General features: G+C 41.6%; 2 protein-coding genes across 6 annotated transcripts in view; one reads left to right on the top strand and one right to left on the bottom strand.

Annotated features, from left to right (window-relative positions):
* The first annotated feature begins 8,443 nt into the window (after positions 1–8,443).
* On the top strand, positions 8,444–11,171 carry SHISA3 (shisa family member 3). 2 transcript variants are annotated; one of them, XR_010916821.1, is made up of 2 exons: positions 8,444–9,564; positions 10,723–10,732. XR_010916821.1 is itself a non-coding variant. In XM_067531180.1 (2 exons), the coding sequence occupies exons 1-2, from the start codon at positions 8,497–8,499 to the stop codon at positions 11,169–11,171; spliced, it is 735 nt and encodes a 244-aa protein (XP_067387281.1). In that variant the 5' UTR covers positions 8,444–8,496. The 2 variants fall into 2 exon arrangements, 1 of the variants encoding a protein (XP_067387281.1); XM_067531180.1 differs by having other exon boundaries at positions 8,444–8,782; positions 10,723–11,171.
* Positions 11,172–16,005: 4,834 nt separating this feature from the next.
* ATP8A1 (ATPase phospholipid transporting 8A1) overlaps positions 16,006–20,623 on the bottom strand; it is a 215,715-nt gene continuing 211,097 nt past the window's right edge. For all 4 annotated transcript variants that reach the window (XM_067531192.1, XM_067531193.1, XM_067531194.1 and 1 more), the window contains one exon: positions 16,006–20,409. In XM_067531192.1, the coding sequence (XP_067387293.1) occupies positions 20,312–20,409 (98 nt within the window). In that variant the 3' untranslated portion in view covers positions 16,006–20,311. The remainder of the gene's footprint in view (positions 20,410–20,623) is intronic.

Genomic DNA, 20,623 nt, shown 5'->3' with positions numbered 1-20,623 from the left:
AAAACTGTTGTGCAAGGTGAATCTTCTGTGGTGGATGGAACATTGATGTTTAGCCACATTGTAATCAATGAAACTACACATGTGCATAAAGTTAAGCACATGTGTACATGTTTGCAGGATTTGGGGCCAAGATAGATTTGTACCATTTAGAGATTTTTGTGAATAGATGAGTAATTGTGAAATACTGATAGTGGTACAAGTTTAACGGAGTCACTAAGAGAACTGCTATCAGACTTCACAATAGGAAAGTAGAGAGCAGGGGAGCAGCATCCATATGGCAGGGACACAAAGTATCCAACTAGTGGACTTGTATTGAGAGTCCCAAATACTAGAGACCCAAAGGAGAACCAGCTGAAGGAACAAAAACAATTCCATAAACATCATAATGTTTGTGGGGGTGAAGAAAAGAAAGACTCCGGCTCTACAATTATGTCTATGTAGAGGAGCGAATGGAAGTACATAAGAGATCTGAACAGTGTGCTGGAAACTTTAAAAAAAGAAAAGACAGACAACTGTTTCTTCAAAGTTATGTTATTAGAAAACTCGGCTGTGACTTTTAGCATTTCCCCCATAATTCCTATGACTTGTGAAACTCTTACCATGGCTGTTACCCCTCCACTGCTTCTCATCAAATTTGGTATGATAAATCTGAAGCATACAGAATAGCCATTTAAGAGAGACCTATAAAAATATGCAATGTTCTAGACTCTCAGCTAGAGCCTGATCCAACTCCCATCCAGATCAATGAAAACATTCATGTTGAGTTCAGTGGAAGTTGAGTCAGGACTCTAAATTTCATACATTTTAAAACCTTTGCAGGCTGTTTTTTAACTCACAGATAATCAGTGACAGCCTTAACAGCATCCCACAAAAACTAATAAAAGTTGGACAACTTAAAGTCAGGGTAGATGGTCAAAGTTTAATTCAAGCCATTGCGGCAAAATGAAGAAGCAGAAATAGGACTGTGAATCAAGGACAGAATATCACATTTGTAACTTTGAATTATTTGGCAGTTTATATCACAAACCTGCCTTCTTTTATTTCACTTAATACCCCATTTACACTTTTAAAAATAAAAAGTAGCCATGGAAAAGTTATTTTGTTTATGTAATTTCTGTTAATACTGACAGAGGCGGGACTTAATTGGCAACCTTCCAAGGTAACTGCTACCCCAGCCGTTCCAATCTCATAAAACATAACCAGCCCAGCAGTCAATCACACAGGAGGCACAGAAGACTTCTTAAAAAAACTAATGAAACACTTGCTCTCTGTTTCTTAGGGGCATCCAGGATGAGGCTGGCGGAAGTAACACATGCCCACCTGGTCACTGACAATGAAAACACTAGTGAGCACAGCATCAGCTGCTGTGAATTGTCATAGTTCCACCTCTTCAACTGAGCTATGACCCTTTGCAGAAGTTGAGGAGATGGCCCCAGGAGCAGCAAAACAGGTTCCAGGTGGCAGGGCCACCTCAGTGGTCAAGCAGGTCACTGCAGAAGGAATTGTTTTGAATACAGAAGTAGCCATTTAATCACAGTCATAAAGATTCGATGGCAGTATTGAGACGTGTCCAATAAGATACAGAACAATCATCTCAGCTGTTAGAGGGCTCAGGTCATCTACCCAGATGTTTTTGTTGTGGGTGTTGTTAATTGGCTGTATTTGTTTGTGGTGTTTCTTTTTGGTTGACAATATGTTTTGTTTGCATTTGATTTAAAAATAAACTGCAGCTGTAACACTAGCCATTAAATTCAGTGGCTATTGACACCTGCCATGTGAACAAGACCCAGGCAGTGAGTGTGACCAGGCATTAAAAATAAGTATTTTATCAGTATGACACATCTTTATTACAATTGTCTTCTCCCGTTCTTCTTTTAACACCTAATCCCTTTCTTTTAATGCCTTTCCCATACAGAACTCAACCCTCTTGTATTGACAACTTCCCACATCACTAACCACCTCTTCTACTACTTCCTCTACCTTGTAGGATTTATTTCCCTCCTCTATCAACTCCACCATGCAACACTTACCCACTTCTCCACTATTCCATCTCTTCTTTCCCCTTCCCTGTTGTAATCATCTCCTGGTGCACTTCCCACTTCATAGTGCATTCACACATCTCCCATCCTTTCCTGCTACTGCGTTTCCTAATGTCCCATCTGTTTTGGTTTGTTCACTTTCTTTCATTTAGGTCATTTTAATCATTCAGATTAAAAGCATTCTGGAACAGGGATAGTCTTCTTTGTTACATGCCTGTAGAATGCCTAGCACAACAGGACCCCAATCCTTGATTGGAGTTTCTAGGTGTGATCTCAAAATAAACAATGATCTTCTTTGGAACATTTTCCCGCACCTTCCATAGTCCCTGTTAGAAGCCAGTCTTCCTGGAAAATCAGGAGTTTTTTCTCTGTGCAAAATCAATAAAGTTGAAAAGTCCTACTGGATCAGAAGAGGGAAGTCCCTCATTTCAGAATCATTAAGTATGCCCCTTTCCTGCTTCCCATTATCCTGCAACCAAAGGAGTTTTTATTGCATCAATAGGTTATTAAAGCAGCCCAAAATTTTACTTTAACAGTGTCACTTTGTACATCAATTTTTATTACTAGGCCTTCTCTAATTTTTCCTTACTTCATTTCCTTTTCTTGACAATTTTTCATTTTTTATATAATTTACAGCCCCTTTCAAGCATACACCATGCTGGTCACCTTTATTTTCCAAAGATGGGGGATCCTGTGGGGCTGAGAAGGCGTGGCTCCTATTGTCCTTCTCATCCCTTTTCTGCTGGAAAAACAATATCATGTCACCAACCATCAGGAACCCCACAAAAGGAACTGCTGAGTCATTAATACTTGCAAAAAATAAGTTAAATGAATTTCCCTTTGTAAATCTAATTGTCATCCATATGCACTGGGGGAGCTGTTTGGCATTCTTCTAGTGTCTGTTCTGTTCTGTTGCTATTTGACATGCTCCAGTTGAATTAAAAAAATAAAGTAGTGGTAGTAGTAATTCTGTAAGAATGCATTTTGCAGTTTACATTAATCCACTTTAAAGAGGACTAAGCTAAAACCATACAAAGGCACTCAGCGTGGAATAAGGGTGTCCACACAAGGTGCTAGTGTTGAATAGCTATTGTGCTTTAAAGCCACACCCTAGTTTATTCCACACTAACTTTCCATGTAGACAAGCCATAAAAGAATGTTTTCTCTTTGAAAGCTCTGTACCAGCCTTGGACCACAGGCAAGCTGTAATCCAATATTGTTACAATATTGCACACTGTTCCTCTCTATTTCTGATTTCACACCTGCATAGCCTATCTTCAAGGGCAGCATTCAAATATAGTCAGAAGAAACCCCCTTGGGTTCTATTCTTATACTTCCTCATACCCAGATTGGCTCTGTGAATTATAAGAATTTAAAAATGGCCATACTGGGTCAGATCAATGGTCCATCTAGCCCAGTCTATCCTGTCTTCTGACAGTAGCTGGTGCTAGATGCTTCAGAAGGAATGAACAGAACAGGGTAATTATCAAGAGATCCAGCATCTGTCATCCAGGCTCAGCATCAAGCAGTTGGGGGTTTAGGGACACCCAGAGCATTGGGTTGTGTCTCTTGCCATCTTGGCTAATAGTCATTGATCGGCCTTTCCTCCATCTAATTCTTTTTTTAATCCAATTATACTTTTGGCCTTCACAACATCCCCTGGCAATGAGTTCCACAGGGTGAAGAAGTACTTTCTTAGATTTGTTTTAAACTTGCTGCCTATTAATTTCATTGGGTGACCCTTGGTTCTTGTGTTAGGTGAAGGGGGGTAGATAGCATTTCCTTGCTCACTTTCTCCATATCATTCATTATTTTATAGCTCTCTATCCTATCCCCCTTAGTTGTCTCTTTTCTAAGCTGAACAGCCCTAGTCTTTTTAATATCGCCTCATATGGAAGCTGTGCCATAGGCCTAATCTTTTTTGATGCCTTCGCTGTACTTTTTCCAATTCTAATATCTATTTTTTTGAAATGGGGTGACCAAAACTGCATGCAGTATTTAAAGTGTGGGCATACCATGGAGTTATAGAGTAGCATTATGATATTTTCTCTTATTTTCTATTCCTGGACTAATGATTCCTAACATTCTGTTAGCTCTTTTGATTGCTGCTGCACTTGAGCTGATGTTTTCAGAGACCTATCTGCAGTGACTCCAAGATCTCCTTCTTGATGGTAACAACTAATTTAGACCCCATCATTTTGTATGTATAGTTGACATGTTTTCCAATGTGCATTACTTTGCATTTGTCAACACTGAATTTCATTTGCAATTTTGTTGCCCAGTTTTGTGAGATCCCTTTGTAATGCTTCAGTCAGCTTTGGACTTGGAGTAACTTTGTATCATCTGCAAACTTTGCCACCTTACTCTTTATCAGATCATTTATGAACATGTTGAACAGCACTGATTCCACTACAGATCCTTGGGGGACCCTTGCTATTTACCTCTCTCCACTGTGAAAACTGACCATTTATTCCTACTCTTTGTTTCTGATCTTTTAACAGGTTACTGATACAGAAGAGGACCTTTCATCTGATCCCATGACTAAGAGCCTTTGGTGAGGGACCATGTCAAAGGGTTTCTGAAAGACCAGGTACACTATATCCACTGAATCACTCTTGCCTACATACTTGTTGACATAAAGAATTCTAATAGATTGGCAAGACATGATTTTCCTTTACAAAAGCTAAGTTGACGCTCCCCCCAACATATTGCATTTATCTATGTATCTGATAATTCTGTTCTTTACTATAGTTTTAACCAATTTACCTGGTACTGAGGTTAGGCTTACCAGCCTGTAATTACGAGGATCACCTTTGGAGCCTTTTAAAAAAAATTGGTGTTACATTAGTTACCCTCTAGTCATCTGGTACAGAGGCTGATTTAAGTGGTAGGTTACATTCCACATTTAGTGGTTCTGCATTTCACATTTCAGTTCCTTCAGAACTCTTGAGTGAATACTATCTGGTCCTGGTGACTTATTACTGTTTAATTTATCAATTTGTTCCAAAACCTCTTCCACTGACACCTCAATCTGGGACGGTTCCTCATATTTGTCACCTAAAAACAATGGCTCAGATTTAGGATGCTCCCTTACATCCTTAGACCGATGCAAAGAATTAATTTAGTTTCTCTGCAAACAGCCTTGACTTCCTTGAGTGCTCCTTTCGCACTGCATTCATCCAGTGGCTGCAATGACTGTTTGGCAAGCTTCCGGCTTGTGGTGTACTTAAAAAATATTGCCATTAATTTTTTTTGTCTTTTGTTAGTTGCTCTTTAAATTCTTTTTTGGCCTGCCTAATTATACTTGACTTACTGGAGTTTATGCTCTTTGCTATTTTCCTCAGTAGGATTTGACCTCCAATTTTTAAAGGATGTCTTTTTGTCTCTAACTGCCTCTTTTACTTTGTTTTTGGACCTCATGCTATAATTATTTTTTGTGGAGGTAGTAATTTATTTAGTTTGAGTCTCTATTAAGGTGTTTTTTAAATCTTGCCACTCAGTTTGGAGGCATTTCACTAGTGTGACTGTTCCTTTTAAGTTCCATTTAACTAGATTGCTCATTGTTTGTAATTCCCCTTTTAAATGTTTCTGTAGTGGATTTCTTTGCTATTACTCAGTGGTTCAGCTATATGCACCTCTCAGACCAGATCCTGTGCACTACTTAGGACTAAATAAAAAATTGCCTCTCTCCTTTTGGGTTTCAGGACTCAAAAGCAGTCAACGATGTCTAGAAATTTTATCTCTGCATCCCACCTGAGGTGACATACTCAGTCAATAGGGGACATTTGAAATCCTCCAATCATATTAGGTTTTTCTGTTTTATTGCCTCTTTAATTTCCCTGAGCATGTCATAATCATATCACCATCCTGAAGAGGTGGTCAGAAGTATATTCCTACTACTATACTCATCGTTTAAGCATGAATTTTCTATCCATAGAACTTCTATGATACAGTTTGAGTTATTTAAGGTGTTTACTATATTTGATTCTATGCTTTCTTTCACATATAGTGCCAGTCCCACTAACAAGATATACTTCTGTCATTCCTATATATTTTATACCCTGGTATTACCATGTCCCATTGATTATCATTGTTCCACCAAGTTTCTGCAATGCCTCCCATAGCAATAGCCTCATTTAATACCAAGCACTCAAGTTCACCCATCCTAGTATTTAGACTTCTAGCATTAGTATACAAGCACTTCCAATATTTAAAATTTCCAACCTAATGCTGTGTGATACTATGCCACCATTGTAGAAACAAGGAGGATGAGGTAATATCTTTTATTGGACCTCATTCACCTTGCATAATATCCTGGGACCAACATAGCAACAATTACACCACATACAACTATACCCCCACGTCTTTTGTATTGAATCCCACGAATGGCTGCAATTTCATCTCTATTGTTCTGGTATATTTTTGTGCTTGGAGGTGTCTATCAGACTTCCTGCTAGAATTAGTCTTTTAAACTGTTAAAGTTGGGTTATTTTATCTCTCTCATTTGAGTGTATCAAATTTTATTTCAGAAGTGGATAGTGCTTGAACCATATTAACTTCAAACTCCTATTCCTGCAGCTGCTTGCTTTCTCTTTTCGTAGGTACCCTTAAAAGCCTGTCATCTATAAGAAACTCCTTAACCAGGCCTATATTTCACATTTAACAAGTGTTCTTGCAATTTCATTATAATGTCCTAAAGTGTGGGCAGTGCTTTACACAATGGCTTCTGTAATATGGCTTTCGATGGTTTATGGGGTGTTTCTATCTCAGTTGATTTCTGCTCATAAAAATATCCACGGAACTGTTCACAACCAAAAACAATTGCCAGTATATTTTTTATAATCTGAGCATAGCTCTCTGTGTTCTGAATACATGTTCCAATGGGTGGTGATCTCACTCAAGGCCAGCCTCCAATCATATGTTTGCAGTAAATAAGATCTTTGGTTGCATATTCATTTCAAAACTAATTCAGCACTGATAATTCTGTATTTTATTTTTAAATTCACAAAAGGTACTTTTGTCAACGAGCCTCACGCCATTCTGTACTGTTCTCTAGCAACATTATGAGTGGAGCATTTAATTATTCTGGGTTTCACCGTTTGCACACTTACCTCCATTTTCTTGGGTCAGGCCAACTTGCATTGGTCACTGAGTATATAGGCTTCATAATTCAGCCTGATCTGACATTTGTTATTGTTCTTATTATTACTTATTAATTGTATTGCAGTAATCCAGTCGGAGCGATGGGGCACTGTGGAAGAGTGGTGTGGTGAAGCTTCAGGGCGGAGCCAGCAGATGATGTGCAGGGGCAGTAATGGAAATGGGGGGATGGGGTGAAGTCTGGGAAGTAGGGGCGACAGGTGGGCAAATGCTGCAAGAAAGGGACGGGGGAGGGTTGAGAGCAGGGAGCAGGAGAGGAGATGGGGGTGAGGGCAGCAGGTGAAGGCAGGGGAAGGACTGGGAAAAGGGGGGGGGTAGAGGGATGAGGGCAGGGTAGGGAAGGGCTACGTGGTAGAGGAAAGGGGCAAGGTCAGAAGGCGGAGGGGAAAGGCTGGGAGGGGGAAGCAGGAGTGAAGGCAGCCGGCAGAGGAAGGAACAGTGGAGGAAAGGCTGAGGACGCATGGGTAAGGGACAGCAGGAGAAGGGCAAGTGCAGGGGTGAGGGACAGCCAGGGAGAACTGGGGCAGGAGGAAGCTGGGGTGAGGGACAGTGGGGGAAGGAGGGAGCTGGAGGGTGAGGGACAGGGGGCAGGGGCAGGATGCGGGTCAGTAGGGGAAAGTGCTGGGAGAGAGAACGGGGAGGGCAGTCGGTGGGGGGCAGGGATGAGGGACAGCCGGGGAAGGGCTGGGAGGGGGAGCAGTCCGTGGGGGGCAGGGACAGCGGGGGATGGGCTGGGGGAGTTGGCGGGGGTAGGGGGAGGACTGGGGGGCAGGGATGAGGGACAGCGGGGGATGGGCTGGGGCGGGAGTGGGGGGGGGGGGCAGGGGGAAGCTGGAAGGGCAGGGTCGAGGGCAGCGGGCAGCCGGAGAAAGGCTGAGCTGAGCCGCCCGCGGGGCTGCCAGGCTGGGGCGGGCCGGGTTCTGCGGGCGGCCCCGGCGGCTCCCCCAGGCAGCCAGGGCTGAGAGGCGAGCGGGGGCCGGGAGCGCAGCGCAGCGCCCTCCCCCCCGACGGGCTCGGGGGGCTGCGCTCAGGAGAGCCGGCCCCCCATGGGCGCGGTGCGGTGGGGGCCGCTATGAGCCGGGCGGGGAGCGGCGCCGCAGCAGCCAGTGTGCCCGTCCCGCGCTGCCGGCGGGGGCAGCCCCGCTCCCCCGGGCCCCGCCGCGCTAGCCGCGCCCGCCGGGCGCCGCCCGAGGAGGTGGCCGCGGCGATGCAGCCGCCGCCCTCGCGGCTAGCCCCGTAGCCCGCCGGAGCAGAAGCCGCGGCCGGGAGGGGAGCCGGGCGCGGTCCCGCCGCCGCCATGGGAGGCCGGGGGCTGCTGCTGCGCTGTCTGCTGCTGGGCTTCCTGGGCTGGGGCCGGGGCGCGTCCGCCCAGCCGCCGGGGGGCGAGTATTGCCACGGCTGGATGGACGGGCACGGCCGCTACCACGAGGGCTTCCAGTGCCCGGAGGACTTCGACACGCCGGACGCCACCATCTGCTGCGGCTCCTGCGCCCTGCGCTACTGCTGCGCCGCCGCCGAGGCCCGGCTGGAGCAGGGCGGCTGCACCAACGACCGAGAGCCGCAGAACCCGGCAGGCTCGGCCCGTGAGTGTCCGGCCCGCCTGGTCTCAGCCTCCGTGCGGCTCCTGCGTCCCGACCGCCCGGCGGCGCTCGGAGCCAGCCCGGGGCCGGGTGCTCCCTCCAGCTGTTCCCCGCAGCCGCGCTCAGCCCCGCAGCTGCGCCGGACGGGCGCGTGGCCGGGCTCCGAGCCTTCGGCGGGGGCCACAGAGGCGCGGGGCGCTAGAGCCCGGCCGGCTCCCCTGCCCTGCCCTGCCCTGCTACCCAGCCAGGCAGGGCGGGCGGCATGCTCCGCGCTGGGTCTGGGCGGGGAGCGCTGCCCGCGTTACTCTCCGGGTCCCGAGCAGCCCCCGACCCGCGGCCAGTCGCTGGGTGGCTGGGGGAGGGGTGGTGCAGGCGCCCCCCAGCCCCGCGCGGGGCAGAGAAAGCTCCGGCCAAGCTTCCCTGGCAAGTCAGGCGCGCGGCGGCGCAGCCGGGCTCCTTGAGCCGCTGGGGGACTTGCCCGCCGGCGGCGGCAGGTGACGGGTCTCCGCCGGCCCGGGAGGCAGGGGCTGCCCTGCGGGCGGGAGACGGAAACTAGAAGCGGGGTTGGGTCCGGCTCCTCCCTGTTAGCTTGGCCGGGAGCGCTCACCTGCCCTGGGTGACTGGGGCTGGTGCGGGGCGCTGGGTTCCCTGCGGCGTCCGGTCCGGCCGGGCCACCCACGGGCTGCGCCCCGGGGCTCGGCCGCCGCTGGGGGGAGGGGACTGCGATGGGTTCCTAGATCGGCCGAGCTGGGGGCAAGCCCCGCGTCTAGCTCAGCCCAGGCCACGTACGTCCAGCAGCCGGGCTTTACTCTCCCCGCCGGGGAGCCAGGGCCGGAAAACCCCCTCGGGTGCCCGGCCGCGCTCCGAAATCAGGGGCTGAGGTCGCCTTTCGGGCAAAGCAGCAGCCGAGTTGCCGCGCCGTTGTCTGCGCGGAGGGCGGGCCAGGCAGAGGCTGGGTGTTTGTACACTTCTCAGCCGGCCGGAGCTGCTGCCGCAGCGTCCTGAGCTATAATAAACCCGCGGCATCGGGGGAAGAAATCAAGGCCGGGCTCCCGGGATCCCAGCCACAGCACTGAACAGCGGCCGTGGGCTGCGTCTTGAGATCGCCATAGGATCTCAATGGGGGGGGGGGGGGGACGACTAGTAAACGGCTACTGGAAATAAGTATCTGGTTTCATCACTACCACAATTTAGCAGTGGCCCAAACATTTAAACCCCATAAAACCGAAAGGCAAGTTCACATTAAAGGGCGGTGAACGATCCCCTGGAAAGCCAGAGCCGGGTCTGTTTTACTTTTTCCTTTCCAGCCATGACTAGCCTTAACTGTAAAAAGAGGCTCCAGTCCGATCGGCTATATAACAAACAAACAGTCATGGTGCTGAAAACCAAGCCCTGTAAATAAAGTTACTTGCCACAGAAAAAGAGGCTGGAGCTTAGGCCATGGAGTCAGGCAGTTATAGTTTGCAGCAGTGAGTACGTTTCCGAGAAAACTTGTTGGAAAAGCGGTGCATGATTCCTGAACGAAAGGAAAACCGAGCCGACCATTGGAAACTACTCCTGCAGCAACCAGCACGAAGGGGACTAACCCCTCAGGATCCCAATAGCGATCTAAAGTATTACCCCTCACCATTATTCTACTGAAATTGTCAGCCGGGAGGATTTTTAATGTGTGCATGGGGGAATTGAAGGCTAATTAAAAATCAAATGCAGCTTAATGCACGATCAGCGAAGTTGTTGTTTAATCTCGAAGTTGTTTAGTCTCTTAGCTGCCGCTGGCGCGCGGTTCACACACACTGTTAGTTGTAGCACACGAAAGCAGTATCTTTTAAAAAGCGCGGTAGCTAGTGCGAATCTAAGAGTAACGTGGGACTGTGAAAACTTTGCAGAGTTTAAATACACGAGTTATTTCGCCGTGTTAAAATGTACTTTTATTTTTTATTCAGAGCCGATCTACGTCCCTTTTCTTATTGTTGGATCCATATTCATCGCCTTCATTATTGTGGGCTCGTTGGTAGCTGTTTATTGTTGCACGTGTTTAAGACCTAAACAAACATCACAGCAACCAATACGATTCTCTCTTCGAAGCTATCAGATCGAGACTCTTCCAATGATCCTGACCTCGACTAGCCTCAGGACACCGTCCAGACAGTCAAGTACTGCAACCAGTTCAAGTTCTACTGGAGGCTCCGTTCGCAGGTTCTCTTTCGCCAGGGCAGAATCTGGGTGCCTAGTGCCATCTCCACCTTCACCTTACACATCCGGCTGCTTACAAACAGGCCATGCTATCCACCTAACTCAGCCAGCTGGATTTTTGGTGTCATCACCATATTTCAGCTATCCTCTCCAACCAGATCCATCCCTAGTCGGGAGAAGCTGCCCAGATTTTAGCTAGTGGTTTTCAAAAATAATACAGCCATAGAAGTGTACTACTGTATACCTTTCACATTAATAGGTTGTGGTTATGGGACTCAAAATCATGTGAATGGGGGAGCTGCCCTTTGAAAGGGCAAGATTGTGTAGAAACTGTGTGGTACAAAGAAACACCGACTTTAGTTGTAAAACATTGCCTTGGATTTGTTTCATAATTACTTGCAGTTGTGACCTATTCCAAACATTTATTGTTTTCAAAAAAGTGCCCTGATATTTATTCTAATTTGTGCAGAATTTCTGCAGAGCGAATTAGATGACCATTTTGGGATAAACTTATTAACTACATAGCTAGAGTTTTTAGGGCCAAATGATATTTATTCAGTTATAGCAAACCAGGGACCTGATTCTACAGCTCTTGGACAATCATTTACTCACCAGAGTAGTCCCATTTACTGCTGTGAGATTACTCACGTGAGTAAGGGTTGCAGGATCCAGAGGTGGGTTTGAGGGAAGAAAGCTATAAAAATGGTGGTGGGGGGGGGGGGTGGCATGATTATAGATACCAGAAACAAGGGATGTTAGAACAATTTTTATAGTGAGGATGCTGAAAGTAGAAACCATGTATTTGGTTGTTATTACTACTTCAAGCCAGGGTGTACTGCTGTACTCACAACAGCCCCAGCTAGAATCAGATTTTTTTTTTAAAAGTACACATAATATACCTGAGGTTAGGGAGCATAAAATTTACTTTTGTAAGTAAACTGCTAGAAAGATAGGGTCAGATATTCTACTACTATTTAGGTTTAGTTTAAAACCTGCCCAAGCTCCCAACAGTCAGATCATTATCTATGAAAAAAGTACAAACTGCACAATAATCTAATTAAGAGATTAGCCCAGTAAAATCCTAAAATCAGCATTACTTCAAAGCAGTTTTATGAAGGGAGAATTTACTGTAAACTTTTTGTTTAGCAACATTTAATAAAACTTTTTGTTTAGCAACAATAAATACCAAGTGGGCAAACTGGTCTTCAATTTCTATTTGTAAAATTAGTAATGTATAAAATGTAAAGATAAATTCCTAATTTAAAATGTATGTACAGCATTGCCAACGCTAATTATTTAGCAGCCATACTGATTTTTTTATGTCAATAAACTGGTTGAAATTTTAATTTTTGGTTTTAGTTCTCGAAAAAAATGCTATCCACAAAGTGTGAGCCTATTAAGCAATATTCCTTTGGCTACAGTATCAATACATTTGTATTTTGTTTTCTATACATTAAAAGCAGTAGTTAATTTTGTTCTTTTACAAGCTATTTTCCATCCATACACCTGGGATGCTGCAGATTTAATATAGTGTAATAGTGTTGAATATGCAGTTAACTACACAGATTAACATAACTAATTATTTTTATATACACATTTTAAATTTAAAATGATTATATTAAATTGTTTACTACTCTGCTTGAATTTACAATATCCCATTATAGGAATAGACTTCTCCCTCTGTTCACTTCCAAAAAAACCTAACACACACCAAAACAAACCCCAAACATTAACACAACAGCAAGTTATGGGAAAGGAAACATTAATCCAATCAGGGCCCCCGGCTTGCATGTGTATCTATGCACAGATAAAGGCAGTCTGTCTGTTTGGGTTTCCTGTATCACCACAGTGAACTTGCTTATCCTACCAAACCAGATCTGCCAATGTGTAAAGTATTCTTGAAATATTTTATTATAATTGACAGTTCCATTACATAAGCATTTGGGAAAGTTTAATTATCAAAAGCATATTTAAATTAGTATAAAATTAAGGAATTTAGTTAAAATGAGGTCCATTTTTTTTTTACATTAAAAATGTGGGCCATCCTCCAGAAAAGGTTGCTTTCTGCCTCTGCTTACAGTGCACTTCAGTCGAGATTATGCTCTCACTGAAGTCAAAGCAATTGACCTTTTTCACTTTTACTTAAAATATATTCTCGTTTTCTAATTCTTTTCATAATCTTTTCAAATATTTTTTCATTGCATTGCTGACATGAAGTTCCAATAGCTATTTCTTCTAGAAATGCAGTGTTAGTAGAACTGTGTAAGCAAGGGGCACAGGGAAGAAGATTCTCTTAATTCTATAAATTTGACATTTTAAATCTAATATGTAGCTAATATTGAAAATGTATGGATTTTAACTTCCATTCTCACCTAAATTTGTAATACAATAATGGATACATTTAAAAATAATTAAAAAACATGATTTCACATCATCATAAAATTGCTATGAAAATTTACCAGTCTAAGTTAAAAGAGGGGTGGGCCCAGAGCAGATTGCGGTGAGGTGGCGCTCCCTCTTCACCCTGCCCATGGGGGCTGGCCCAGGTCCTGTTGCGTCCCCCCACATTCCTCCATGCCCCCTTAGGCCAGTGCACCTAACAGTTTGATGGCATCTGCCTTAGATCTTGGCAAATGAGGAGTGTAGATGAAGCAGCTGTGCACATAGGCCTTTGAATAACCTGTGTGCCACTTGATTGCGGAAGTCTGCACTGACTGCAAATAGACCAGGAAAGAGGAGTCCTTGGATTACTGTATCCATGTTTATGTGGATCTAGTGACACAAAATCCTGTGTGTGGACAGCCAGCCACTATTAAAGTCCATGGATTGAAATAATAATCAGCTCCTGCTTGTGGTTTAAAGGTTGGATTTCCCCTATCCCTGTAGAATCTCCTGCACAAAGTCTGATTTATTTGGGCTACATGTGGGAATAGTGAATTTCACCCCCAGTGAAGTGGAGGAACTATAGCTCTGCAATATGTACTCTAAAAAAATTAATAAGAAATTAGAATGATCTCCTAAAGTATTATAGATAAATTAAAAGGTAAATCACTTTCAGGCCTGTGATACAGTTTTAACGACCCAGTTAAGGTGTTTTTCTTAAGGGGTTATGTGGTGTATGTTTGAACAAAATGCATGAAATGAATTAGGTTAATGTATCTAATATGTTTATACAGTGCAATACTGCAATTTAGATTAATAAGCATTGTGAGCACAGTGGGCTTGAGTCTTCTCCCACTTATACTAGTGTAAATTAATTCCACTAACTTCAGTGTTCTGACACCAGTCCAAAATAAGTACAAGTGACAGGACAATCAACTGAATATTGTCAGATTCATACATATTATGAATTTAATTTTCAGAGGTGCTGTGCATCTCCAGCTCCAATTGACTTCTACTGGAGTCGTGGCTGCTTAGTACTTCTGAAAGACAGAACTGGACTGATAAAACTGACAATGCAAAGTTTACATATGCTTCCTGCTAGTGTGTATAACTTGACAGCAATATTAAAGATTTTGGGCCAAATTCTGCTTCCAGTTATTCTTAATTAACTTGAACAGGAATACATTGGATTTACAGAGTCCTAAGTGGGCAGATTTGGATTCACAGACTTCAGTGAGAGTTGCGCATCTGTTTATTAAAAATATGCCCCTCAGAGAATACCAAATCAGTGTGTTAAATGTATTTTGCACACTAACTGCAAAATAGGTATAATTTTTAATAATTTGCCACTTTAAATCTCTTTTCTGATCAATTTACATTCCTTGTCGCTTTTGAAAACTCCATGTACATAAGGAGTTAATACCTGTCTACAATCACACTTCAAATCTGGCCCGGATACATCCACTCTTATTCAGGTGGAACACACCATTAACCAAGAAACATCTTTTGGCTGTGACAGTGGATGATAGGGCCTTTAACACCAAGCCCTCATAAAAGTCAAACAAGACTTCCTTTTAATCAGTTTCTTTCCTGGCCCCTTCACTGAAAAGCTTTCCTGTTTGAAAGAGTGCTGTTCCTGTTCTTTACCAAGAGTATCCTCAGGCCATGCCTCACTTGGTCAGTTGCAATCTTTCCTGGTCCCTTTATGATGTTAAAGCAAACACCTCATTGACTTAAATGGGAGCATAAGTGGTCCTCTGCAAACAATCATACTTATTAAAAGTAGGGATGTAAAAATTAGTTTAATTTAAATTGTTTAAACTCTCGGGGAGCTGAGCCAAGCCAAGCCCAGCCCTGCTCCGGCTCACCTCCCCCCGCCACTCGCTGAGAGCTGAGCCGAGCTGTGGCTTGTCCCCCTCTTCCCTCCGCGCTGTGCTCCCACTGCTCGTAGGGAGCTAAGCCCAGCTGCAGCTACTCCTGCGCTGGGCTCTGCGCTTTCCTGCCAGCGAGAGCTGCTTAGTTGCTCTGGCTGGCAGGAGCCAGTCCAGCTACTGCTCCCCTCCACCCCCCAGTTTAAACGGTAATCAACTGTTTAAAATGTTTAAACAGCTAATAACCATTTAAACAACTGATTACCGTTTAAACGTTTAATCAATTAACCTTTTACATCCCTAATTAAAAGTTGTAAAATGCTTTGCTATTTTCTCGGTTTGTTAGAGTAATATTAAAGTGCTCGAGTACTAGTGTGGAACCTATTTTATTTCCAGTATGTCTCATTTCAATTGATTAAAATGGAAATAATGAAATGCATGTGAAAAAGTTTTCCTTTGAACTTAACCTGTAGCACTTGCAACTAAAACCATCAAAGGTTGTTTTTTTTTTTTAAATTAATGGTAAAGTTTATTCATTTTAAACAACAATTAAAAGACAAAACATTTAAAATTTGCAGTTCAAAACATGCACATTCAGAAAATGCCAATGACATGTAACACTGCATAGAACGAAAAGCATTACTAAAATTTATTAAAACACAGGGCATTTAATGTCCAGTAAAAACTAAACCTGAGAAAAACTACCATAAACACTGAGTCAAAAATTCTCCATTCATGCAACTTCACAATTTCCACAACAGTTTCAGCAGTACTGGTTCAATGAAGTTGGAAAACTCCACCTTACCTTGAATGCAAACTTTGCTTTAACATAGTGTCTGCCTTTCACAGCAGTTTATACTTATGAAATACTGAAAAACTTAAAGAAAAATCAGGTCAAACAAGACAAACAATATTAATGCATTTATGGCTTCTAGTCTCGAAAAAAGAAACACTAAAACATGATTTTAGCTTTACATGTTGTCATCACAGTTTTGCAATGACTAATTATTGTATGTATGGAAAAGCTTGTGTTTAATTCAAAGTACTTAAAAAACAAAGGGCCCAATCTTGCAAGTTCTTACTTACACAAGAAGTCTTCATTCATATAACTAGTCCTACTGAAGCAAATGGGAAAAAGGGTTTGGAGGATCAGGCACAAGTTTTTGGAGTGCTAAAATATTCCTTGTTTAATGAAGATGTATTAAACAACATTTATAGAACAAGCTGGTAAAAACTACATTTGTTGAGTTTTGCTAGAAAAAAACATACCCAGTACTAACAAAGTTGAACTGACCAATTAATTAACTTCCAGATCATTAACTTCTGGATACATTATGATGTGAGTCTATAAATGAAGACAGAAAAATGACATCAGCAACAACCATGTATTAGCTCAGAAAACTTTAAAATATGAATTCATGCAGGCAGAATGATTAACTCATCAAAACTACAGTTGCTTTTACACAGCAGATAAATCAAGATAAAAATGGGAAAACACTATTTTCCCTTCCTTCAATTTAATGCACATTCCAATTCAAGGTTAAGGCAACACAGGAAGCCCCTTGTGACATTTTGTAAAAGATATTTTTGTGATATGGTGGATTGTATGGGTTTTATAGGAATCTTCAGCTATCTGTTACTGTCTCAAAATATTTTCTCTATTATTTTTATACAAATAGAAAGATGCATTACTATAAATCGTTTGAGGCTGCTTTCCACAAATCAGAAAATGGCAAAAGAAAGTCCAAATACAAACGATGACTAGGCTTATTAAAATTTCTTACCAATTAATTAACCTTTTGAATAACTGTTACATTCTTATAAATAATTAAAACAACAACAATATGCATATAAGATCAATTGATTTCTGACTGGTTTTGGCTTCATTGAAGAAATATTTTTAATGGTAGTTTGTAATTATTATGCAGTGCACATAATGTAGACTGCAAATTACCATGTGAATTCCATATTGGACTTTAGTCACACAAAATTAAAGGGTTAAGTGATCAGAATAAATGAATTATGATTAAGTATTGTAATTTGACTAAACTATTTTTTTTCCTTAAAACAAACACCTGCATAACCAATGGCTCAATTTAACAAACACATGGTATAATAAATAAATAATATACTATCTTTAAAAATATGCAAATAAAATGTGTATTGTATACGTGAACCAATACAGGCACACTTTGTTGAGATGATCTTATATTTTAAAGTGGAACTGTATAAGCAATAAAAAAGCATTTTTTAATTAACTTTTTAAGAAGCACTATTACATCACCATTGATAGCCATCAGACAATAAGCAACATCTAGTATGCGCAAAAATATATCCAAAACAGACTTACAATTGGGGAATAAAAATACATATACAAAGTGAGAGAAACTCAAAATTGATTTTGTGTGGCACTACTTAAAATTAAAATGTGTAATCACACAAGGATGACACCCGTGGTGATGAGATTATACCCGCTTTGGAAACAGAGCAGTACATAACATAATGCAACATCACCAGCCAGAATTCCAGTATGATTCCAGGCTTTAAATGAAATGTGCTAATAGCTACCTTTTTAGCAATGAAGAAAAAATGGACTGGAACTAAAGTGTGTTATTTTTGTCACCAACTGTAGGTAGCAGGGCATCTTAATTTTCTGAATTCTGGTAAATATAGCATACTTTAATTTATAGGAAAGTAAAAACAGGATAAGTGAAGCTGTTTGTAAATTTCATCACAATACAATAGTTTCTCTACATTTCTCTGCTTTACATAATTTTTTGCCAAATAAATGTTTCTACCTTTTACAACTTAAATGAACTTTTAAAAATGCATTTACTTTTAAAGAGAGACATTGATTTAATTATTTTATATTAGCTAAATATACTGAGGAATGATATAAGAAATTTGTTGAAGTGAAAAATGGATGGATGTCAAAAATAGGGATCCATATTTTAAGAAAGGGGCATGCCCCCCGATTTTTTCTTGCCTTATATCAAGTGATATGGCCCTCCCATATTGATCCATCTATTTATCTATCCTGAAATGGCTTTTCTGAAGGCAATTCTTCTCTGCATGATTGACTAGCAGTGCTGTGTATAGTGGAATACATTTTCTTTGTCCCTGTGTCTTCTGTGTTTAAAGATCACACCGGGAAAGGGAGAGGAAAAGCGTGCGTAACATACATACAAAATATGGAAGGCCATTCCATCAGTATGTCTTCATAGGTACGTACTTTCATGTGGTGTCCTCCTTGCTGGGGCTTTGATGTGTGATGTGATTTGTATATTTTCTGAAAATGAGAAGTAAGGAAATTGTGTAGTGCAGTGAAGTGAGACGTGAAGCCTGCATAGTGCTGAAAGGCAAGTCCTTAATAAGTATATGAACAGTCAAGAAATGATTGGTAGGACATGGACTAGCTGAAGAGATGTACTGCTTGTTATTTACCATCTAAATTGGATGATTTTGAGGACAAAAGTTGATAAGAATGAAGCTCTTAATAACCTGAAAGGTGAATGGGAAAATCTCTGTTCCATTCTCACATCCAACTGACATTCAAAGTAAAACTGTATCTATTTTACTTAGCTTAGTGGTCTGAAAATTTTAAAAGTTAAGAAGCGTTTGTCTCTATATAAAATAAATTTAAAATTAAATTATTATAATGACCTTTAAGTCAATATTAAAACAGACAAACTTTAAAAAAAAATTAAACTGGACTCTGCTTGTGCCATTGTCACAAATAGACACATCTGAAAAAGTTAGGCCGTGATAGTGGGCTGAGACATGCCAAAGATAATTAATATAAAAAAATTTCTTATTACAGTGTACTCCTGGTGAGAAGTGCAACCTTTATATTGCTGAGCTGAGCAAATTGTGGAAAATCTTGTTTTCTGTTGTGCATTTTCCCTCCATTTTTGTTAAAAGATGAAAGTATGGAGGTTTACGATCTGACAAATAAGCTGCAAAGAACTACTTCTGTATATTTGGGGGCATACTAGGAGGTGCTTCTGGTGCAAATGGAATAGTACACACCACACAGAGCTAAAGGGCATACATTACTTTAACAAGTCATGTTCCAGATAACTTTAGAATAAAGATGATGAAAATCCCATAAATAGCTAATCTGTTTTTATGAATTAGGATAACCTTTTCTGATGAAATTGTGAAATTTGTGCATACAAAGCACAAGCATTGCAAAAATGGCTAAACTGTGATGAAGAAAAGTAAGACAGAGAAATTTTCGTTTTGTTTGTCATTTGAACAAAACTCAGTAATATGAGCACCATAGTAAAAGGTGGCAGCCGTATTAAACAATAAAAATAAAAAGCTTGTATAAGACCAAACTTGCAAAGTTTCACAGACTTGAAAGCAATTGCCATACAGGCAACTTGAATTAGGCTCATTATGCTGTACATTTTTATCAAGTATGGAGAATCACGCATGCAGTTCTGACCTCAGGACTTTAAGTTAATTTCTTTTTAAATTTCTCTGCAAATGACTACCAAAGATTCTCGAGAAATACAATTTTGGAACTTCTTTGGCAAACATATTGTTTTAGGCTAGTTTGACACAAAAATCTATAAACACCTTGGTTTGAAATCTTGCTTAATAAGATGAGTTACCACCATTAAAATGCTGGTTATTCAGCACCCGTTGAAATCAAAGGTTTGTTACCAACTGTACTTTAAACGTATTACCACTTGTGAACCTTCACAAATGCTAATAGTCTGTGTATGTATAGTGGTAATCTGACCATTAATTATGTCCCAAGTATTATGATATATGAACAATACTGATTCAGCCTCATTGTAAATAAGCGATCTGGCAAAATACAACAAGGTAATTTTCAACCTCTGTTTACAAAGAGGAAGCAAATACTTGTTAAAAATGTAAAGTGATGGTGTGTTACAATATAGTTGCACAGTGCTTATGTCTATTGAATACATTAATCCAAACTTTATGGAATAAGATCATCATCGATCTTCCTATAATCTTTGTGACTGGACCCTGCTAGCAGATCCTAGCAAAGATCTAGTAGTTTGTCTTATTTAAATAATTTTAAGGACTCTCTGTCTCAAGATGCAGTCCTTCACCATTCATCAGGTCTTTGTTTTGTGGTATCATAAGCTCTTATTACTTCAGATTGGGAAACGATTCCATTTTCATCTTGAGAGAACGCATAGCCATCTGCAGATATAAAATAGAAAATAGTTAAACCTTGATTACTGTTTCAGACATTCCAAAAGAATTGGAAGATTTCAAATTTCAATGAAAGTCACTATTTTAAGTACCAATAAACCCATCTTCAGAAGGGGTGGGGACAGAAGAGCTCAAATCCTTTCATAATACTGGCAGATGTAGAAAGCACAACAGAAATAATTCTGTACTACTTCCAGGGAAT

This window comes from Emydura macquarii, unplaced genomic scaffold (assembly GCF_026122565.2).
Source record: "Emydura macquarii macquarii isolate MOO-44397 ecotype Brisbane River unplaced genomic scaffold, CSIRO-AGI_Emac_v2 contig_3128, whole genome shotgun sequence".
NCBI classification, from domain to species: domain Eukaryota; kingdom Metazoa; phylum Chordata; order Testudines; family Chelidae; genus Emydura; species Emydura macquarii.
This window is presented reverse-complemented; position numbering and strand designations above follow the sequence as displayed.